Below are 17230 nucleotides of genomic sequence, written 5' to 3'. Positions count from 1 at the left end.
CCCAACAGGATCCGGACTAAACTTTAGTCCAGAGACTAAACTCTAGTCCACGGATTAAAGGAACCAAACATGCTCTCTAGTCCGTGGATTAAATGAACCAAACATGCCCTAAGCTAACAGATTAGTATAGTAGCTTGCTCCCGCCATTATTGCCTTAGAAAACAATCCTCCCTCTGTTTGTGTGCTTATAGTTTAACCACTTTTAGCAGCTATAAACACACGGCGTCAACGTCTCTGCACTCTGCAGTCTGCACCACCTCCTCGCCGCAGCTATAAATTCACGGGGTCGCCATTTCCAGTCCTCCAAGACTTGAACAAGGCGTCTTCCCACTTCCACACGAGAAGGAAACGACCACCTCCTGACTCCTGAGTCGCGAGTAGTAGTGCATCCAATCCAATCCACAAAAGGAAAGGTTAGCTAGCCATGGCGCCGCCGACCGAGGACTGCGGCTGGCTGCTGTACCTCTCCCTGGCCGCCAAATGCGGCGACCCTCACCGCCTGCTCGGCTTCGCGGCGGTCTTCGTCGTGGCCTGCGTCGTCACGTCGCTCCTGCACTGGGCATCCCCGGGCGGCCCCGCATGGGGGTGGTACTGGTGGACGCGGCGGGCCGGCGGCCTGGGCATCGTCCGCGCCGCCGCCATACCGGGGCCCCGGGGGCTGCCCGTGCTCGGCAGCATGGCGCTCATGACCGGCCTGGCGCACCGCAAGCTCGCGGCGGCGGCCGAGACGCAGGCCAGCAGGCGCCGGCTCATGGCGTTCTCGCTGGGCGAGACCCGGGTGGTGGTCACCGCCGACCCCGACGTCGCGAGGGAGCTGCTCGCCAGCGCCTCCTTCGCCGACCGCCCCGTCAAGGAGTCCGCGTACGGGCTCCTCTTCCACCGCGCCATCGGCTTCGCCCCGCACGGCGCCTACTGGCGCGCGCTCCGCCGCGTCGCGTCCGCGCACCTCTTCTCTCCGCGCCAGATCGCGGCCTCGGCCGCGCAGCGCGCCGTCATCGCGCGCCAGATAGTGGACGCCATGACCGTGACCGTGACCACGACCGCCGCCCCCGTCGTCGTGGCGCGCCGGTTCCTGAAGCGCGCGTCGCTGCACAACGTCATGTGGTCGGTGTTCGGCCGCGGGTACGACCTGCTGGCGGCGGACAGCGAGGAGGCCGCGGAGCTCAAGGCCCTGGTGGACGAAGGCTACGACCTCCTCGGGCAGCTCAACTGGTCCGACCACCTCCCGTGGCTCGCCCGCTTCGACCTGCAGAGGACCCGGGGCAGGTGCTCCGCGCTCGTCCCGCGGGTGAACCGCTTCGTTGGCAACATCATCGTCGAGCACCGTGCGCGCCTCGGCGGCGATGACACCACGGCCGTCATGGACTTCACCGACGTCCTGCTCTCCCTCCAGGGCGACGACAAGCTCTCCGACGCCGACATGATCGCCGTCCTCTGGGTACGTACGTCGCATGTTGCACCCACCCTGCTCGCTCTCAACTCTTCTTCTCAGGAAAAAGAAAGAAAGATCGAGAAGGTGAACACCGGCCTCACACCTTTTTCTGCCTCTGTGGTTTACTTGTGCTCGCGCATGCAGGAGATGATCTTCCGAGGCACGGACACGGTGGCGGTCCTGATCGAGTGGGTGCTGGCCCGCCTCGTCCTGCACCAGGACGTGCAGCGCAAGGTCCACGACGAGCTGGACCGGGTGGTCGGGCCGGGCCGGGCCGTGACGGAGTCGGACACCGCCTCGCTCGTGTACCTCCAGGCGGTCATCAAGGAAGTGCTGCGCCTGCACCCGCCAGGCCCACTGCTCTCCTGGGCGCGCCTCGCCACGTCGGACGTGCACGTCGGCGGGCACCTCGTGCCCGCGGGCACCACCGCCATGGTGAACATGTGGGCCATAACCCACGACCCCAGCGTGTGGCCTGAGCCGACGGAGTTCAGGCCCGAGAGGTTCGTCGTCATGGGCCCTGCCGCTGCCGCTGCCGCTGAGGTGGACGTCGTCCCGATAATGGGTTCGGACCTCCGGCTCGCGCCGTTCGGGTCCGGCCGGCGGAGCTGCCCCGGGAAGTCGCTCGCGGTGGCGACCGTCGGGTTCTGGGTCGCCACCCTGCTGCACGAGTTCAAATGGTTGCCGCCGCCGTCAGACGGCGTCGACCTGTCCGAAGTGCTGAGGCTGTCGTGTGAGATGGCTGCACCGCTGGAGGCGAGGGTGGTGCCACGTCGTCACGCGGTGTGATGACGAGGCTGAGACGTACACGTGGCCTGGCTGGGGAGGACGGAGTTCGTTGCTCGATCGTCTTTCTAGCTTCTACTACTACCGTACCGTACCTTCGTCTAGCAGAACGTAACGTGGCCCGGCCGATCGACGAGATGTGTGAAAAAAAGAAAGAAAAAAATGCCCAAGTGCCACATGCTTTAGAGACGCTAGCTGGTGTGGACTTCCGGTAAGTTCCCCTGTGTATGATCAATGATGATGGTAGCTGCAGCTGGTGGAGGCAGTACGTAGTACCACCAGCCGGCTTGATGATGCTTAATTATGCGTGTGTAATGTTACTTACCAGCTGCTGCATGTAATATCTGCCTGTTAGTAGTTATCTTACCGGCGTGACAGTTATCTTTTCCTTTTCAGTACTGCCTAGCTAGCTAGAGCTAGATGTATTAGTTGTGTACTATATATATATCCTAATGCAAGCGTGTGTTGGTGTTATCAGATGTGCGTGCGTACGTCCTTCTCGCGAGCAAAAAAGAAAAATAATAGACCTATTTTGGCAGCAGCAGAGCGGAGGCTTGCTCATCATCATCCGCGATCCCTTTCTTGCTTTTCCGGCCACGGCCACGGCCACCGGCCCCCATTTGATGGCGACAATGCGAGATCGATCAGAGGCAAAGATGGGCTCAATCATGGAGCGACCCAGCAGGTACTATCAGTACATGTTCACTGCATCAGGTTGTACTGGCTGCAGGGCCCGTTGCCATCGCTGTCGGCGCACTCATTCATCGCCGTCAACTGACAGGGAGAATCTTAACGACTGGTGTGCAGCGCTGCTCCATATGGATCGGTCTCACGATCCCTTTGGGCTGTTGTCTGCACTCAGACAGACTGTCAGACAATCTATCGTGTTTTCTGTTCTTTGCGCCCAGCTGCCTAGTACTAGCTGCTACAACGGCCCGGACCCCGGACCCCTGATTGCTGATTGTGACTTGGGACACGTGTAATCTGCGACACTGACTAAAACTGCAACACTACTAATAGTACGATTACAAAATGCCTCAGAGTGACACACACGTAGTAGTACATGTGTGTGTGTTCGGCTCTCGCTAACGGCGTATCGGTTGTAAGCCCATGTTTAGTTGCAAGGCCAAATTCCAAAAAAAGTGCTACAGTATTTATCACATCAAATCTTGTGATACGTGCATGGAGCATTAAATGTAGATGAAAAAAAATTAATTGCACAGTTTGGTTGGAAAATCGCGAGACGAACGTTTTGAGCCTAATTAGACCATGATTGAACACTAATTGCTAAATAAAAACGAAAGTGCTACATTAGCCCAAAATCCAAAATTCACCCAACTAAACACCCTCTAAACATAAATGGTTCCGAAGGAATAAGAGATAATAATGAGTTATATATTTCTTCTTTTTGTCATGGAGGTGCTTGCACGGCCGGTCCTCAATTTTTACGGCCCTAGGAGAAATGAAAAATTGAGGCCCTAATGTACATATGAACCACGGAACTCTTTTGGGTATTCGAGAAAAAAACACATGAACGACGCCGTAGCCACCGTGACACACGACTTCAGCAAGGAGATGTTGCGATGGGAGCGCATGTTACAAGCGTATGTTTCAAGTGTTTCAGGCATTTCAGAGGTATGTTAAAATTGTTTCATATGGATGTTGCAAAAGTAGATCATGGATGTTGCACGTATTGCAAGTGTTTCAGACGTATGTTGCAATTGTTTCATATGGATGTTGCAAAAGTAGATCAGGGATGTTGCACATATTGTAAGTGTTTCAGAGGTGTTGTTCAAAATGTTTCATTTGTTCCAGACGTATGTTGCAAGCGTTCTGATCTGGATGTTGCACATGTTTCACACATATGTTGCAAGAATATGTTCGAAATATTTTAGCTATTTCAGTCTTATGTTGCAGTGCATGTTTTCATGGTGGCAAGTTGCAAGTGTTTTATCTGATGTTGCATATGTTTTCACATATATGTTGCAAGTGTATGTTTTAAATGGTTTATTCATTTCATACGGATGTTGCATTTAAATGTTTCATGTTGCACGTGTTTCATATTGTTTGGAGAGTTAATAGGCGCAGGGAGTGATGGTGGCACGACACGGGCGCCGGAGAATGGGCCGCGGCGAGCTAGAGGCCGGTGGTTGGGGCGCGACGGGGGCGGGGTGCGCGTGCGGGACGAGGCGGGCGGCTTTGAATCCAGGCCTACAGGGCGTGCTGCGGGGGCGAGGCGAGTCGTCTGGACACGTGGGCGCTGCGACAGGGTGGGTGTGCGTGTGGGACGGGAATAAAAATCAGCATCAACGCACGGGGACAGGCTACGCGGGCATCCTGTCCGGACGTCCGAGCACTAGCATAGCCCGTTGGGGGTGGTTTTGGGACTTTAGATATTAGTGCATACCTAGTTCATATGAAGCTACGTACACCTCGTTGGAGTCTCACTCCGAGTTGGCCGCCCGTCACGGCGCCGCCATTGAGTTGGGTGATCGCGTCGCAGTTGCTGCGTTGTGTTCGGGATTTGTGATTTGGCTCTGAGATGAGAAGTCGAAGTCGCAGAGTTGACAAACAAATCGCGAACGCCAATCTGCTAGGTTGTCGTCGGCCTTAACGAGCCAACCAAGCCATATATTGATACAGCTACATACTGAGTGTATACCTGGGGTAGGGCCCCGTGGGATTGGGGGCCAGGGCGGCCACCCCGCTTGCCCGTCCTCTGGGCCGGCCGTGGGTGCTTGTCCGGAAAGCTGCTTGCTGAAAAAAAAAATCCATCCTTAAGATACTCAATTTGCAAAAACAAAGGTAAAACTTTTTTGCGAACATGGAAAAAACTTTGTTTTCGCAAGATCCTTCATTTTAAATTATTTATTAAAGCAAACCATCGTTTAAGATGTCCCTTGAGGAGTACCAACAAAATTTAAATCATCAACGTGTACAACTATATTATCATAAACTTAGATCAAGGTACACATGTACAAATAGAATCATTCTTTTACCATTGTGTCGTCAAATATTCAATGAGATAATTGTACCACATTCACCCAGATTGTTTCAATCCATATAACAAGTGATACATACAAATATGCTATAAAAGACATCCACTAGATGCAAGTCAAGATTCTCTTTTGTTGCCAAACTGATAAGATATCTACTCGACAAAATATGTTTCTTCATAATACCACTCCATTGAGAGAATCCTTCGGCAATTTTGGCATCAGTTATGAAAACAACCTACTTATACTGCAAGCTAATGGTGATGTTGTAGCACTTTTTCCCTAAAACTATTCCAAGGTTATAGCGATCATTGGGAACAATGGAAAAGGAGCTCATTAGTAGCTACAACAAGGAGCACCAAGACCCTTCCTATTGCTAAGGTGGAGCTAGGAGAGAAAGGAAAAGGTAGAGGAGAAGAATATGGAGGAGCCATCCCAAGCCCTCTATCCCCAACCTTGGGCACCAAGCTTGGATTTGGGGAAGCTAAGGTAAGCTCCAAGCCTCAAACCATAGGAAAACAAGCTTAGGATCCATCCCAAATCTCACAAACATGGTACAATAGCCATTGATGTTGTCCTATTGCTTCACTTATGCCTAAACCCACCAATGCACCTCCTAGATGTGATGTAGGAAACCCCCAACAACCCCTAGGATCCATGCCGACATAACTCGGTCTGCTTTTGTGGCAAGCTCGAGATTGGTCCTCGGTGCCTTTGCTGACACACTGACAGACAGTCTGCCTAGACCACTGGATGGCACACTAGAGCACTCCTCCCCCCTCCCCGACACTTAGATGCTTCTATTTAAAACTCGTGGATGGTCTGGTGGCACATCAAGACCGTTTGCAAGCAACAAGCCAAGCACTAGAGACATGTGATTCGGTGCTCTAAAACCGTGGACACGGTCTGGTGGATCACACGGATGGTACGCGAGAACAAAGCTTGACCACCAAAGGCAAGTGTGTTCTACCTTAATGATCACACAGATGCTACATGTGTTCACATAGACTGTGCGCTAGCCCTAGCGAGGATGCCTCTACAAAGTCTTAGAACCTCGCCCATGCATGCATGGATGGTCCACAAGGACACACCCTGAGCATAACAGACCACACTATCTCTATAATGACCATATGGGCGGTCCATCTGCTCAATGGACATAATACAGTATCATGCGGTGGCGAATGTTCAGATTGTCGAAACTATCACGCACAATTGTTGATGCTTTTTGTGGCCATTGATATCAATGCAAAAGAGCTTGTTGGAGGACCTAGAGCTTGTTTGGATACCATGCAACTAACAATTAGCCGCTAAAAATTAGATGAGGTTCTGTTTAGATCCACGACTAACAAGTTAGTTAATTTCTTACCTACCACTAAACTAATAATTAGTTATTAGCTTATTTTTTCAGCTAACACGGCTAATATACAGTTAGTTGGGTGGATCCAAATAGGACACTAGTCGTCTTACCTCCATTGAGTATTACTATAGGTTGTTCTTAAATCCCTTGTTGGCGGTATGCATCCAAAGGGAACTTATGTAGGTACGACTTGTGCATTTCCAAACTTTTTCTTGTTAATATAAGCCAGGAACCGGTCCTGGTCTTTCAAGAAAAAAGATTACTCCCTCTGTCCTTAAATGTTTGTCACCACGATTTACGTGCCGATAACTTTAACTTGATTTATAGAAAATACATGCAATATTTCTATCTCCAAATAAATTTATTAAAAAACTAGATTCAAATATCTATCCAATAATACTAATTATGTATCATAAATATTAATATTTTTTAATATATATTTAATCAAAGTTGTTTCTCCGAAAACGAAACCGTTAGGGACGGAGGAAGTACACACGAGTTAAAATGAGTCTAAAACGTCAAATAAATGTGACTGAGGTGCGTGTAGTATATAGCTAGGACTAGGAGTATTAGCTAGCCACTATACATGAAGCAAAATCGCCGTGCTTGCTTGGCGCGTGCATGGGTCACCGGTCTAATCCGCAGCTTGGCGCGTATAGCCGCCGGCGGCTTGTATAGTCGCGGTGCCGCGGGAGCGCTTTCCGGGCGCTTATTGCATTGGGTGCATTTGCAAAGAGGATGGCACCGGCCACCGGCCTCTCGATCGAGTCACCGATGGCTACCCGAGTGCAAAGCCAGGCCAAGCGATTGAAGCCGGGCGTGTGCCTTTCGCTATCTCGCACGCATGCGCCAAGCCGCGCGCTGTTGCTGTCGATGTGTGCCACTTCAGAGCTATAGCCAACTTGCGCGCTCCGCTACGCTACGCTGCACGGGTGACCATGACGACGATGGCTACTACTACGAGCTTGCAGCTACCTGCCGTTTGGCGCCATGCATCCACCTTTGCAAGAAGAATATCATCTCTCCCGATCCGATCACTGGGCCGGATGGTAACCCGTGCACTGTGTGTGCACAGCTAGTACCCCCTTCTCCATCTCCAAGTTGAAATTGGCATTTGGCAGACACAAGTGAGGTGCGACAGTGATAGAGGTGTAGGATGAGCTTATCTGGCTTGCTAGATCTTTACAATTTGTGACAAATCCGCTACAACGACATGTTTTCAATCCTGGTTCGTGCGCACGTGTACGTACGTACGTGGGGCCCTGCTATATATATATCGTCGTCGTCCCTCCACTCACAGATACTACTGCTTGACCTCCTGCTTTCAGCCACCTAACAATAAGGCCCCCTTTGGCAGGGTACCAGCTCCGGCTCCTTGCAAGGAGCTACACCAAACGGATATGTAAAAAGCAGTTTCAAGAGGAATGGGAGCAAAAAAAAAAAAGTAGTTTCTCTCGGCTTCTCCTTACCAACATAATACTAAGTTATCATGTACGCCTCCGAGGCCAATCTAAACTGAAATGAAATCAGGTGGGGATCCTCTCCCCTTCTATTGACTTATAAAAAAAAGGGCTCTAGTTCAAAAAAAAAAGCTATGACTCCATATGACGAGCTAGAGCCGGAGTCTTTAGATGGAGCCGAAGCCTTATCAAATGAGACCTAGGTCTTGTTTAGTTGGCGAAATTTTTTGGAAAATGGTACTGTAGCACTTTCGTTGTTATTTAGCAATTAGTATCCAATCATAGTCTAATTAGGCTTAAAAGATTCGTCTCGTGAATTTCGTCTAAACTGTGTAATTAATTTTATTTTTTATTTATATTTAATGCTTCATGCATGCATGCGTCCAAAGATTCAATGTGACGAAGAATTTTGAAAAAATTTACAAAATTTTGGAAACTAAACGAGCACCTAAGATGATACGACACGGCTCTCCAACGTGATGTGGCGCGCGTGACGTGACGTGACATTTCATGTTTCCGCTCACAGATCTCTGTTGGACTATGGCGCATTGCATTGCTTCCGGTTGCGGCTACGATCTACTCCTATGTGATCGAGCGACAAAGCTACGTTGTTGCTAGCTCCGGGTCCTGCAATGGGATCATGGTAGATTTGGCATGTCAAAACGGGCCTTATCGCCAGTTCACCACTCATCGGTGCAGTGCAATGGTGCATGTACTCCAGCATGCATAGGAGTACTATATACTGCACTGCTAGTGCTAGCTAGCCGTCGCCTGGCTGGCTGCCTGTGGCTGCACTGCACACCCGAGGAGTGTCGTCCTTGTGCACTCGCCTCTCAAGATAAGATCGCCAAAAAGGCTGGAGGCACGGCCGGCCCCGCCCATGGGCACGACTGCACGAGCACGACGGCCGGCAAAACACAAAAGCGACGCTACAGTGGAGTCCATTCGAGCCCCTGCTCCCGGCGCGACACACGTAGTAGTACGTAAATGACGCAGTCCGCCCGGGCGCAGTGCAGTGGAAATAATGCAGCACTGGCACTAGCAGGATATCGAGCTAGCTAGTGAGCGCAACCTAGTAGCTGATAGATGTCTGCACACACTGGAGGCCAATCGAAAGGAGCGCGGGAAAGCTGCTTGGACGGAGGAGAGAAATAAACTGCTGCGACAGGGAGTTGGACGAAGTGGCTGAGGACGAACTGCTATCGATCTTTATATCCACGTACGCATCCAAGCACTGCATTGCATCCACTGATCGACCGCACGCACAGATAGCAGCAGCAAAAGGGGAGCACTGCTGCACATCCACTAGGAAAGAAAACATGGACATGGGATCGATGGAGAGAGACTGCAGAAATTGTAAATTCAGAGAGCGAGAGGAGAGAGCCGCTCTGCATGCCTTCAGTTGGTGGTGCTGTTGAAGTGTTGAATCGCTAGGATCATAGACCTAGCCGGGGTGCTTGATGAAATAAAGACCTAGAACACGTTCTAGTGTAACGATAGGGGAGACAGAGAGAGGTGGATGAGGTCTGACGAACCTGACACCGCGGAGGGGGTAAATCCAGAGGCCTTCATCCGATTCGTTGGTGAAGTCTGCGCACGGGCAGCGACGGTCGGGAAAGACGTGTCGGAGATGCAGTGCCGGCGGTGGAGATCGATGACGGCGCAGTGCTGTGGTGGAGGTACTTCCCGTCACTGGCTGCGCCCCTCACTTAGATCGGGTTTAGGGTTTGTCGGTGGGGAGCTCGGCTCAGGCGAACCTCGTGATTAGAGTCGCCGGCCCCCACCTCTTTTTATAGCGCAGGGTGACAGGGACCCTCCAGCCATGGTGGGCTGGGCGTCCCCGATCAGGGCGCAAATCAAAGGCCCAACTAGGCCGTTGGGTCCAGTTAGGTTAGAGATCAATCTAACAATCTCCCCTTGATTTATTTTCATCTTTCACTTTCATATCATTTACTTTTGTTCATTCCATTACAGATTAGCGTATAGAGCATGTCTCATCGTCACGGTCCATTGTCGATAGATTTAACAGCTACAACACACTACTCTATTCTAAAATAGATACTTATCTTTGTATCTTCTTTTGTCCAGGAATTATAGGCTTTCCCTTAAACCCTTGCCGGCTACATGTTCTCTGAACATGTTAGGTGGTAAGCCTTTTATAAGCAGATCCGCGAGCATCTTTACTGTACTTATATGCTCAAGACTTATGACTTGATCCCGAACTTTATCTTTCACAACATAATACTTTATGTCAATGTGTTTGACAGCACCACTTGACTTATTGTTGTGAGCATACTATAGTGCTGGATTATTATCACAGTATAACTTTAGTGGTCTATAGATGTCGTCAACCACCTTCAAACCGGGTATAAACTTCTTTAGCCAGTTCACCTGCCCCGTTGCCTCATAACACGCTACAAACTCAGCATACACTGTGGACGATGTAGTGACGGTTTGTTTTGAGCTTTTCCATGAAATAGCTCCCCCTGCGAGAGTGAATACATATCCAGACGTGGATTTTCTATTATCTCCCGCATAATCAGAATCTGAATACCCTACTATATGGAGTGAATCAGATCTTCTATACGTCACCATGAGGCCTTTCGTTCCTTATAAATAACGCAAGACTTTCTTTACTAATTTCCAGTGTTCTATTCCAGGATTGCTCTGGAATCTGCCAAGTAACTCGGTAACAAATGCCAAGTTAGGGCACGTGCATACTTGAGCATATTGCAAGCTTCCGACAGCTGAAGCATATGGAACCACTTTTATTTGATCGATCTCATATTGGTTCCTAGGGCATTGAAAATCCCCATATCTGTCGCCCTTGACTATAGGAGCAGCTGAGGGACTACATTTGTGCATACTGAATTTCTTTAAGATTTTCTCTATGTATGCCTTTTGTGACAGTCCTAATACCCTTTTACTTCTATCTCGGTGAATCTCGATCCCTAGAACGAACGAAGCTTCACCAAGATCTTTCATATCAAATTTTGAGGACAAAAACTTCTTTGTCTCCAGTAATAGACTGACATCACTACTAGCAAGTAAGATATCATCCACATATAGGACAAGGAAGATGAACTTCCCATTCTTAAACTTTGTATAGACACAATTGTCCTCTACATTCTCTTTAAACCCAAAATTCTTTATTGTCTGATCAAACTTCAAGTACCACTGTCTAGAAGCTTGTTTTAATCCATAAATAGATTTCTTTAGGCGATATCCCATTCGTTTTTTTCCTTCCATGACAAAACCTTTCGGTTGTGCCATGTAAACATTTTTCTCCAAGTCTCCGTTAAGAAATACCGTCTTTACATCCATCTGATGTAATTCTAGATCATAATGTGCCACTAATGCCATTATGATTCTGAAGGAATCCTTACAAGAGACTAGAGAAAAGGTCTCATTGTAATCAATCCCTTCTCTTTGCGTAAAGCCTTTTGCCACAAGTCGGGCTTTATATCTCTTTATATTCCTTTAAGAGTCAAGCTTTGTTTTGTAGACCCATTTACAGCCTACTATTTTAGCTCCTTTAGGAATTATCTCTAAAACCCAAACTTTATTGGCATTCATAGATTTCATTTCATCTTCCAAGCCTCAAGCCACTTTGATGAATGATCACTTCTCATGGCTTCTTCAAATGAGGTGGGATCATCCTCTATTTGAAATTCCTCAGTGTTGTACACTTCATAATCAGCAGGAATAACTGATTTTCTAACTCTTTGAGACCTTCTAGGGGCCTCCACATTTGGCTTATCTTCTATTTGAGGCTATTGTTGCTCCCCCTCATGTGTGGCAATTGGATCTATAGGATCCTAAAGAACAGGTTCCTCATCATCATTCATTATTGCCATAGGCGGAATAACAACAGGTGCTGGCACCACAGTATCTTGTACTATCGGTGCAGCGACAGCAGGTAGTGAGAAAAATGGCTCATGAATCATCGGAGTGGGCGCATACACCCGCTTCTCTTCAAGGTCAATTTCTCGAGCTACCATGCTCCCCTTCATCATTTCATCCTCTAGGAAAATAGCGTATCTCGTTTCCACAAACTTTGTATGTCTATCTGGACAGTAGAAACAAAAACCTTTTGACTTTTCTAGGTAGCCAATGAAATGGCAACTTACTGTTTTGGGATCTAGCTTCCCAATGTTTGGGTTAAATACTTTAGCTTCAGCAGGGCTCCCCCACACACGCAAGTGGTTTAGTGAGGGTACTCTTCCTGTCCACAACTCATACGGTGTTTTGGGCACTGACTTACTTGGTACTCTATTGAGAATATAAATGGTGGTTTTTAACGCCTCCATCCACAAACTCAAAGGTAAGATGGAGTGAAAGGATCAAGATGCCCTAGAGGGGGGGTGAATTGGGCTAATTCTAAATTTCTTTGCAATAATTAAATCCTATGGTTAGCCCAATTAACCCCTTGTGCCTAGAAAGTGTTTCTAATTGTTCTACCACACAAAAGACTTGCAACCTAAGTTCCAATCCTACTCTAGCATGGCAATTCTATGAATGTAAAGACAAGAATTGTATTGCTCAAAGTGAATGCTCAAAGTAAATAGAGAAGGAGGAACGCGGCGATGTTTTGCCGAGGTATCGGAGAGTCACCACTCCCCACTAGTCCTCGTTGGAGCACCCGCGCAAGGGTGTAGCTCCCCCATGATCCGCGCAAGGATCAAGTGCTCTCTACGGGTTGATTCTTTGACACTCCATCATGGTGAATCACCCACAACCGCTCACAACTTGAGTTGGGTCATCCACAAGCTCTCCGGATGATCACCAAGCTCCCAATCACCACCAAGCTGTCTAGGTGATGGCGATCATCAAGAGTAACAAGCACGAACTCTCACTTGACCACGACAAGCCTAATAAGAAGGTGGATGCACACTTTGCTACTCTTGATCTTCACTAATGAGGGCTCTCTTTGGGATTCTCAAATCTCAATCACCTCACTAGGACCTTGCTCTTCTTGTCACTCTCTAAGGTGTTTCTCAGCTATTGGAATAAGCAAAAGTACCCCCACACACGTGCGGAGGTTGTATTTATAACACCAGCTGAAAAATGAACCGTTATGTGCCTCTGTGGGGTGACCGGACGCTCTGGTCATGTTGACCAGACACACCGGTCAGTACACCCCAAACTCCAGTAGTTAAGTGTTGACCGGACACGTCCAGTCACGTTTTCCCTTCACTAGAACCTTACTGATGTCGACCGGACTCTGGACCCCTAGCGTCCGGTCACTTGCTGAGCAGCGTCCGGTCAGTAGCCGAAACCTGATCAGCGTTCGGTCAGCATTGACCAGATGCGTCCGATCAGGATTCTCCCTCTTTGGGACCTTACTAGAGTCGACCGGACGCAGCGTCCGGTGACATGACCTTGCAGTGTCCGGTCACTTCTAGACGCTTTCACCTTGGTCAAATGAACTAACCGGACCCTGAGCCAGCATTCGGTCAGTATTTGACCCTCCATTCACTTCCAACTCTTGATTATATGTGAATGAAGTTTGCTCCATTGGATCAAAGGGCTGTTGTGGAGCTACCTAGTGCTAGTTTTAACAAGTGTGCACCACACCTAACTCACTAGACTCACCTAGGTCAAGCTACCCATTCATACCCCCCCTTAATAGTATGGCCAAACGAAAAACAAAGTCCTAAACTACTCTAAGTGTCTCTCCAACTCCAATCGACACTTAGAACTAGTCCATCCTTAACCTTGTCGTCCATCCTTTGAAAACCGAAATGATTTTCATCGTAGGGGCATGACAACCTTGATTGCCCATTCGATCTCTATTACCGTGACCTAACTTAATTGTTTCTACAAAACATACATTAGTCATAGTAATCACGTATTGTCATTAATCACCGAAACCCAACTAGGGGCCTAGATGTTTTTAATCTCCCCCTTTTTGGTGATTGATGACAATACTACCTCGAGTATGTGAAAGAGATGAGGTTTTTAGCATGCTTGGTTCATATAAGCTTTTGGCAATAAGAACAAAAGTGTTAGGCAAGCTTATATGACCCAAGCCAACATGATGTACTCAAAAGATATGAAATTTGTATGAGTACAAGTAATAAAGCTCATTTGCATCGGAGTAAAACGCAGAAGCAAAGGCAAATGAGCAAAGCACAAGTGATATGACATCTAAATAATTCAAAGTAGAGAGCACACATGTCATATATCATGATCATGTAGATATCACTATGACATAAATAGTAGTAAACATGAATGCATAATGTATCACACACATAAATACATAATAGTGTATCTCACATATAAAAACTCTAGATGTAATAGATAAGCTAATATAATAACTAAGCTCCCCCTAGATGTAGCTCCCCCTGAGCCTAACATAATCAAACCCTCTCCCCCTTTGGTGTCAAACACCAAAACCTAAGGGTCGATCGGCGGAGCTGCAGCGGATGAGCCGGGCGCTGAGGTACGAGGAGCGAGGTGGAACTAGGTGCCATCATCATCTGATCCTGAGCTCTGGGCTGTCTGACCCCCTATAGCTGGTAGTGATGCTGAAGCAGTTTGGGTCGGATTAGGAACTGGTGCTGCTGTAGACTAGGCTGGTATAACTGAAGCAGCCGACTCTGATGATGCTACTAAGGAGGGGAGCGTCTCTGTCGTTGCTGTGATAGGTGTAGCAATAGAAGGACCTAGAGCATGCAGGTATGGAGGAGTGGGCTGTCCTGTCAACTCATTGAAGGCAGCTCCAAGACTCTTGGAGACTAAAGTGTCTGGCTCTAGCAGTGACGATGTCTGTGCCGATGTGAAGCCCGTCTAGAGTGGTGTGAACTCCGGGGCTATCACTGGTGAAGCGAACCACTGGGACACCTGCTTTCTAGGTGAAGCATACTAGGCTGGTGGTTGTCCCTGACTCTAAAGCCCACTAGGCTATAATGCTAGAGTCATTGAAGTGGTGGTAGGCTGACCAAGCTGGGGCGAAGCCTATGGTGGTGGGGCCCCAATCGCTGCCACTACATGCTGCATGAATCCGAGAAGCTGCTGCTGCATGAGGATCTGCTGCTGATGCATAGCCTGTTGCTGCTATTGTAGAGCTTGTGTTTGCTGCTGAATAACTAGATGCTGTCGCTGGAACTCGTCCTACCGAGTCTGGAACTGAGCAAATGTAGTAGCTGTCTCCTGAGCATGTCGTGCCTGGTCCTGCCTCATCCACTCAAGTATAGCAAGAAGAGAAGGGTCTGCCTACGGGCAGGTGGCGCTGAACTGGAGCTATCGGCCTCAGCATCATGTCATCGTGGAGGCATCTGAGGAATGGGCTGGTAGTCATCATCAGAACTATCACTGGGCTCTTTAGTGACCAACCCCTCCTGCTGAGCAAGCTCCTCCTCCTCTGTAGCTGCAATACCCATGATAATATCATCCTGCTGGGCTGTAGTCTCTGGCACCTCTGGACGACGACGCAGCTGGCTAGGTGCCTATGGTGTACTATGGCGGATCATCTGAGTCGGGTTATAAGTAGGAAACTCTGTAGTGGCACCATTGTACTCAGTAATCATCTCAGGCGACCTAACTATAACAGCTCTATGGATAAGGAATGTGATCTAGTGAGTATAGGGTAGCTGCCTATGACCTCTGAAGCCCTCAGCTATAGTGTCCTCCATCTTGGATAGAAGAAGATCCCAAATATCAAAAACTGTCTGCTGCATCAGAGAGTTGAGAAGCCATAGCTGTATCCGAGTCAATCCCTCTCTGTATCCCATCCTCAAAAGTAAAGTCCTCCTCATGATAGCCTCAATCATGCGAGCAATGGGAGTAAGATCACTGGGGTTCCTCCTCGACCCCTCGCCAAAGGGCTCTATGAAACAGTGATGAACCAAGTATGTAGGAGGTACCATACCACCATGAGGGTGTTTGGGGGGTGCGGTCTGTCCATAGCACACCTCATGGAGCCTGACTGGCTGCTCATCAAGCCTGAGAATCTTCCTAACCCTAGTGCTTGTTGGCCGATAGTCTCTGCCACCGAATGCAAAGTGTATAAACCTGTGCTGGGGTCAATCCATAGAGTAGCATAGAACTATCGAACCCAAGATGGAACATACAGGCCTGTCCATCTGATCAGATCTGTTAGCCCTGGCAAATAGGATAGATATGGGCGAATGTGCTCTCCCCCTACTGCTACTATAGACTCTATGTTGCACACTCTCTATGATCTGAAGACTGCTCCACTGTTGAGATAGGCATTATAGAAGTCCTCCTATAGGGGTATATAGAATCCCTCTGATGCTCTCTCATCCTATCTAGGTGGAAACCACACCTCAAAGTCCACGAACCTCAGCTGTTGTACCTACATGGCCATGGCGGACCTTAGGTCAAGATGGGTCACTAGAGGTGGACCCTGTTGTTGAGGTGGTGGACGAGAACCCCTCCTCTAAGTGTCTGCCCTCAGCGTGACTGGCACATGGGTACGACCAGAGCAACATAATTGTGGCTGTGGTGCCAGCTCTGTGTCCTCGGCCTGCTCACCCTCCTGAGACTGCTGTGCTGGCTGTGGCTCCTGAGTCTGCTTTGCTGCCTGTGGCTGCTGCTGTGGCACCCCCTAAGGCTGAACCTCATCAATGGCAACACGTTGTCCGCCAATCATGAGAGTCCTAGCTGGACCACCATGAAGGCGCTCAACTCACTCAAGTGAAGCCCTCGCTTCTGGTGAAAGCTGATTAGCAATTCGGACTCTACTACGAGCGCCTCCTCTCTCGGCACGCTCTGTGGCCTCAACAACTATGGCGGCTCTCGCTGTATCTGTATCTGGATACTTGCACTTCCTTACTGCCAACTTCTTTGTCGCCTTGCCTTTTGGTTCTATAGGCTGGCGAGGCAGGGGCCTTGGATCCTCGTCACCGGGACCACCTCCGACATTCTTCATATGAGCCATTGGAAGGATCTGAGATGAATCAACTGTCGCTGACAAAGATCAACTATCACTTTCAAGGCTTGGCCTTGTTCCATACTCGCGAGCTTGGCCCTGAGTTAACTGACAACTACCACTAACACCTCAGTGGAACCGGCTCGCTACACGATAGAATAGATAGGATATACAAATAATTTAGACTATGCATCTAGAGATACGAAACCCTAATAGAGGAAGCAATTAGGTACGAAGTTGAAACACGGGCCTGCTACCTGGCGAATCCGATGAAACGGTGAGAAGAGAAATGACGTGTGAGGA

General features: G+C 48.9%; 1 protein-coding gene across 1 annotated transcript; it reads left to right on the top strand.

Moving 5' to 3' along the window:
* Positions 1–324: 324 nt before the first annotated feature.
* On the top strand, positions 325–2692 carry LOC136472996 (cytochrome P450 78A9-like). Its single transcript, XM_066470696.1, has 2 exons — positions 325–1438; positions 1577–2692. Exons 1-2 carry the CDS (start codon positions 425–427, stop codon positions 2219–2221), a joined length of 1659 nt encoding a protein of 552 aa, XP_066326793.1. The 5' UTR covers positions 325–424; the 3' UTR covers positions 2222–2692.
* The last annotated feature ends 14538 nt before the right edge of the window (positions 2693–17230 follow it).

This window comes from Miscanthus floridulus, chromosome 8 (assembly GCF_019320115.1).
Source record: "Miscanthus floridulus cultivar M001 chromosome 8, ASM1932011v1, whole genome shotgun sequence".
In the NCBI taxonomy this organism is placed as follows: Eukaryota; Viridiplantae; Streptophyta; class Magnoliopsida; order Poales; family Poaceae; genus Miscanthus; species Miscanthus floridulus.
The sequence above is the reverse complement of the archived record's forward strand: the minus strand, read 5'-3'. Positions and strand labels throughout refer to the sequence as shown.

Bases quoted from the DNA above. Each gene is read 5' to 3' on its own strand.
- LOC136472996 (XM_066470696.1), top strand. From the start codon at position 425: ATGGCGCCGCCGACCGAGGACTGCGGCTGGCTGCTGTACCTCTCCCTG. The intron at 1,439-1,576 runs GTACGTACGTCG...TCGCGCATGCAG, and splicing joins ACATGATCGCCGTCCTCTGG to GAGATGATCTTCCGAGGCAC.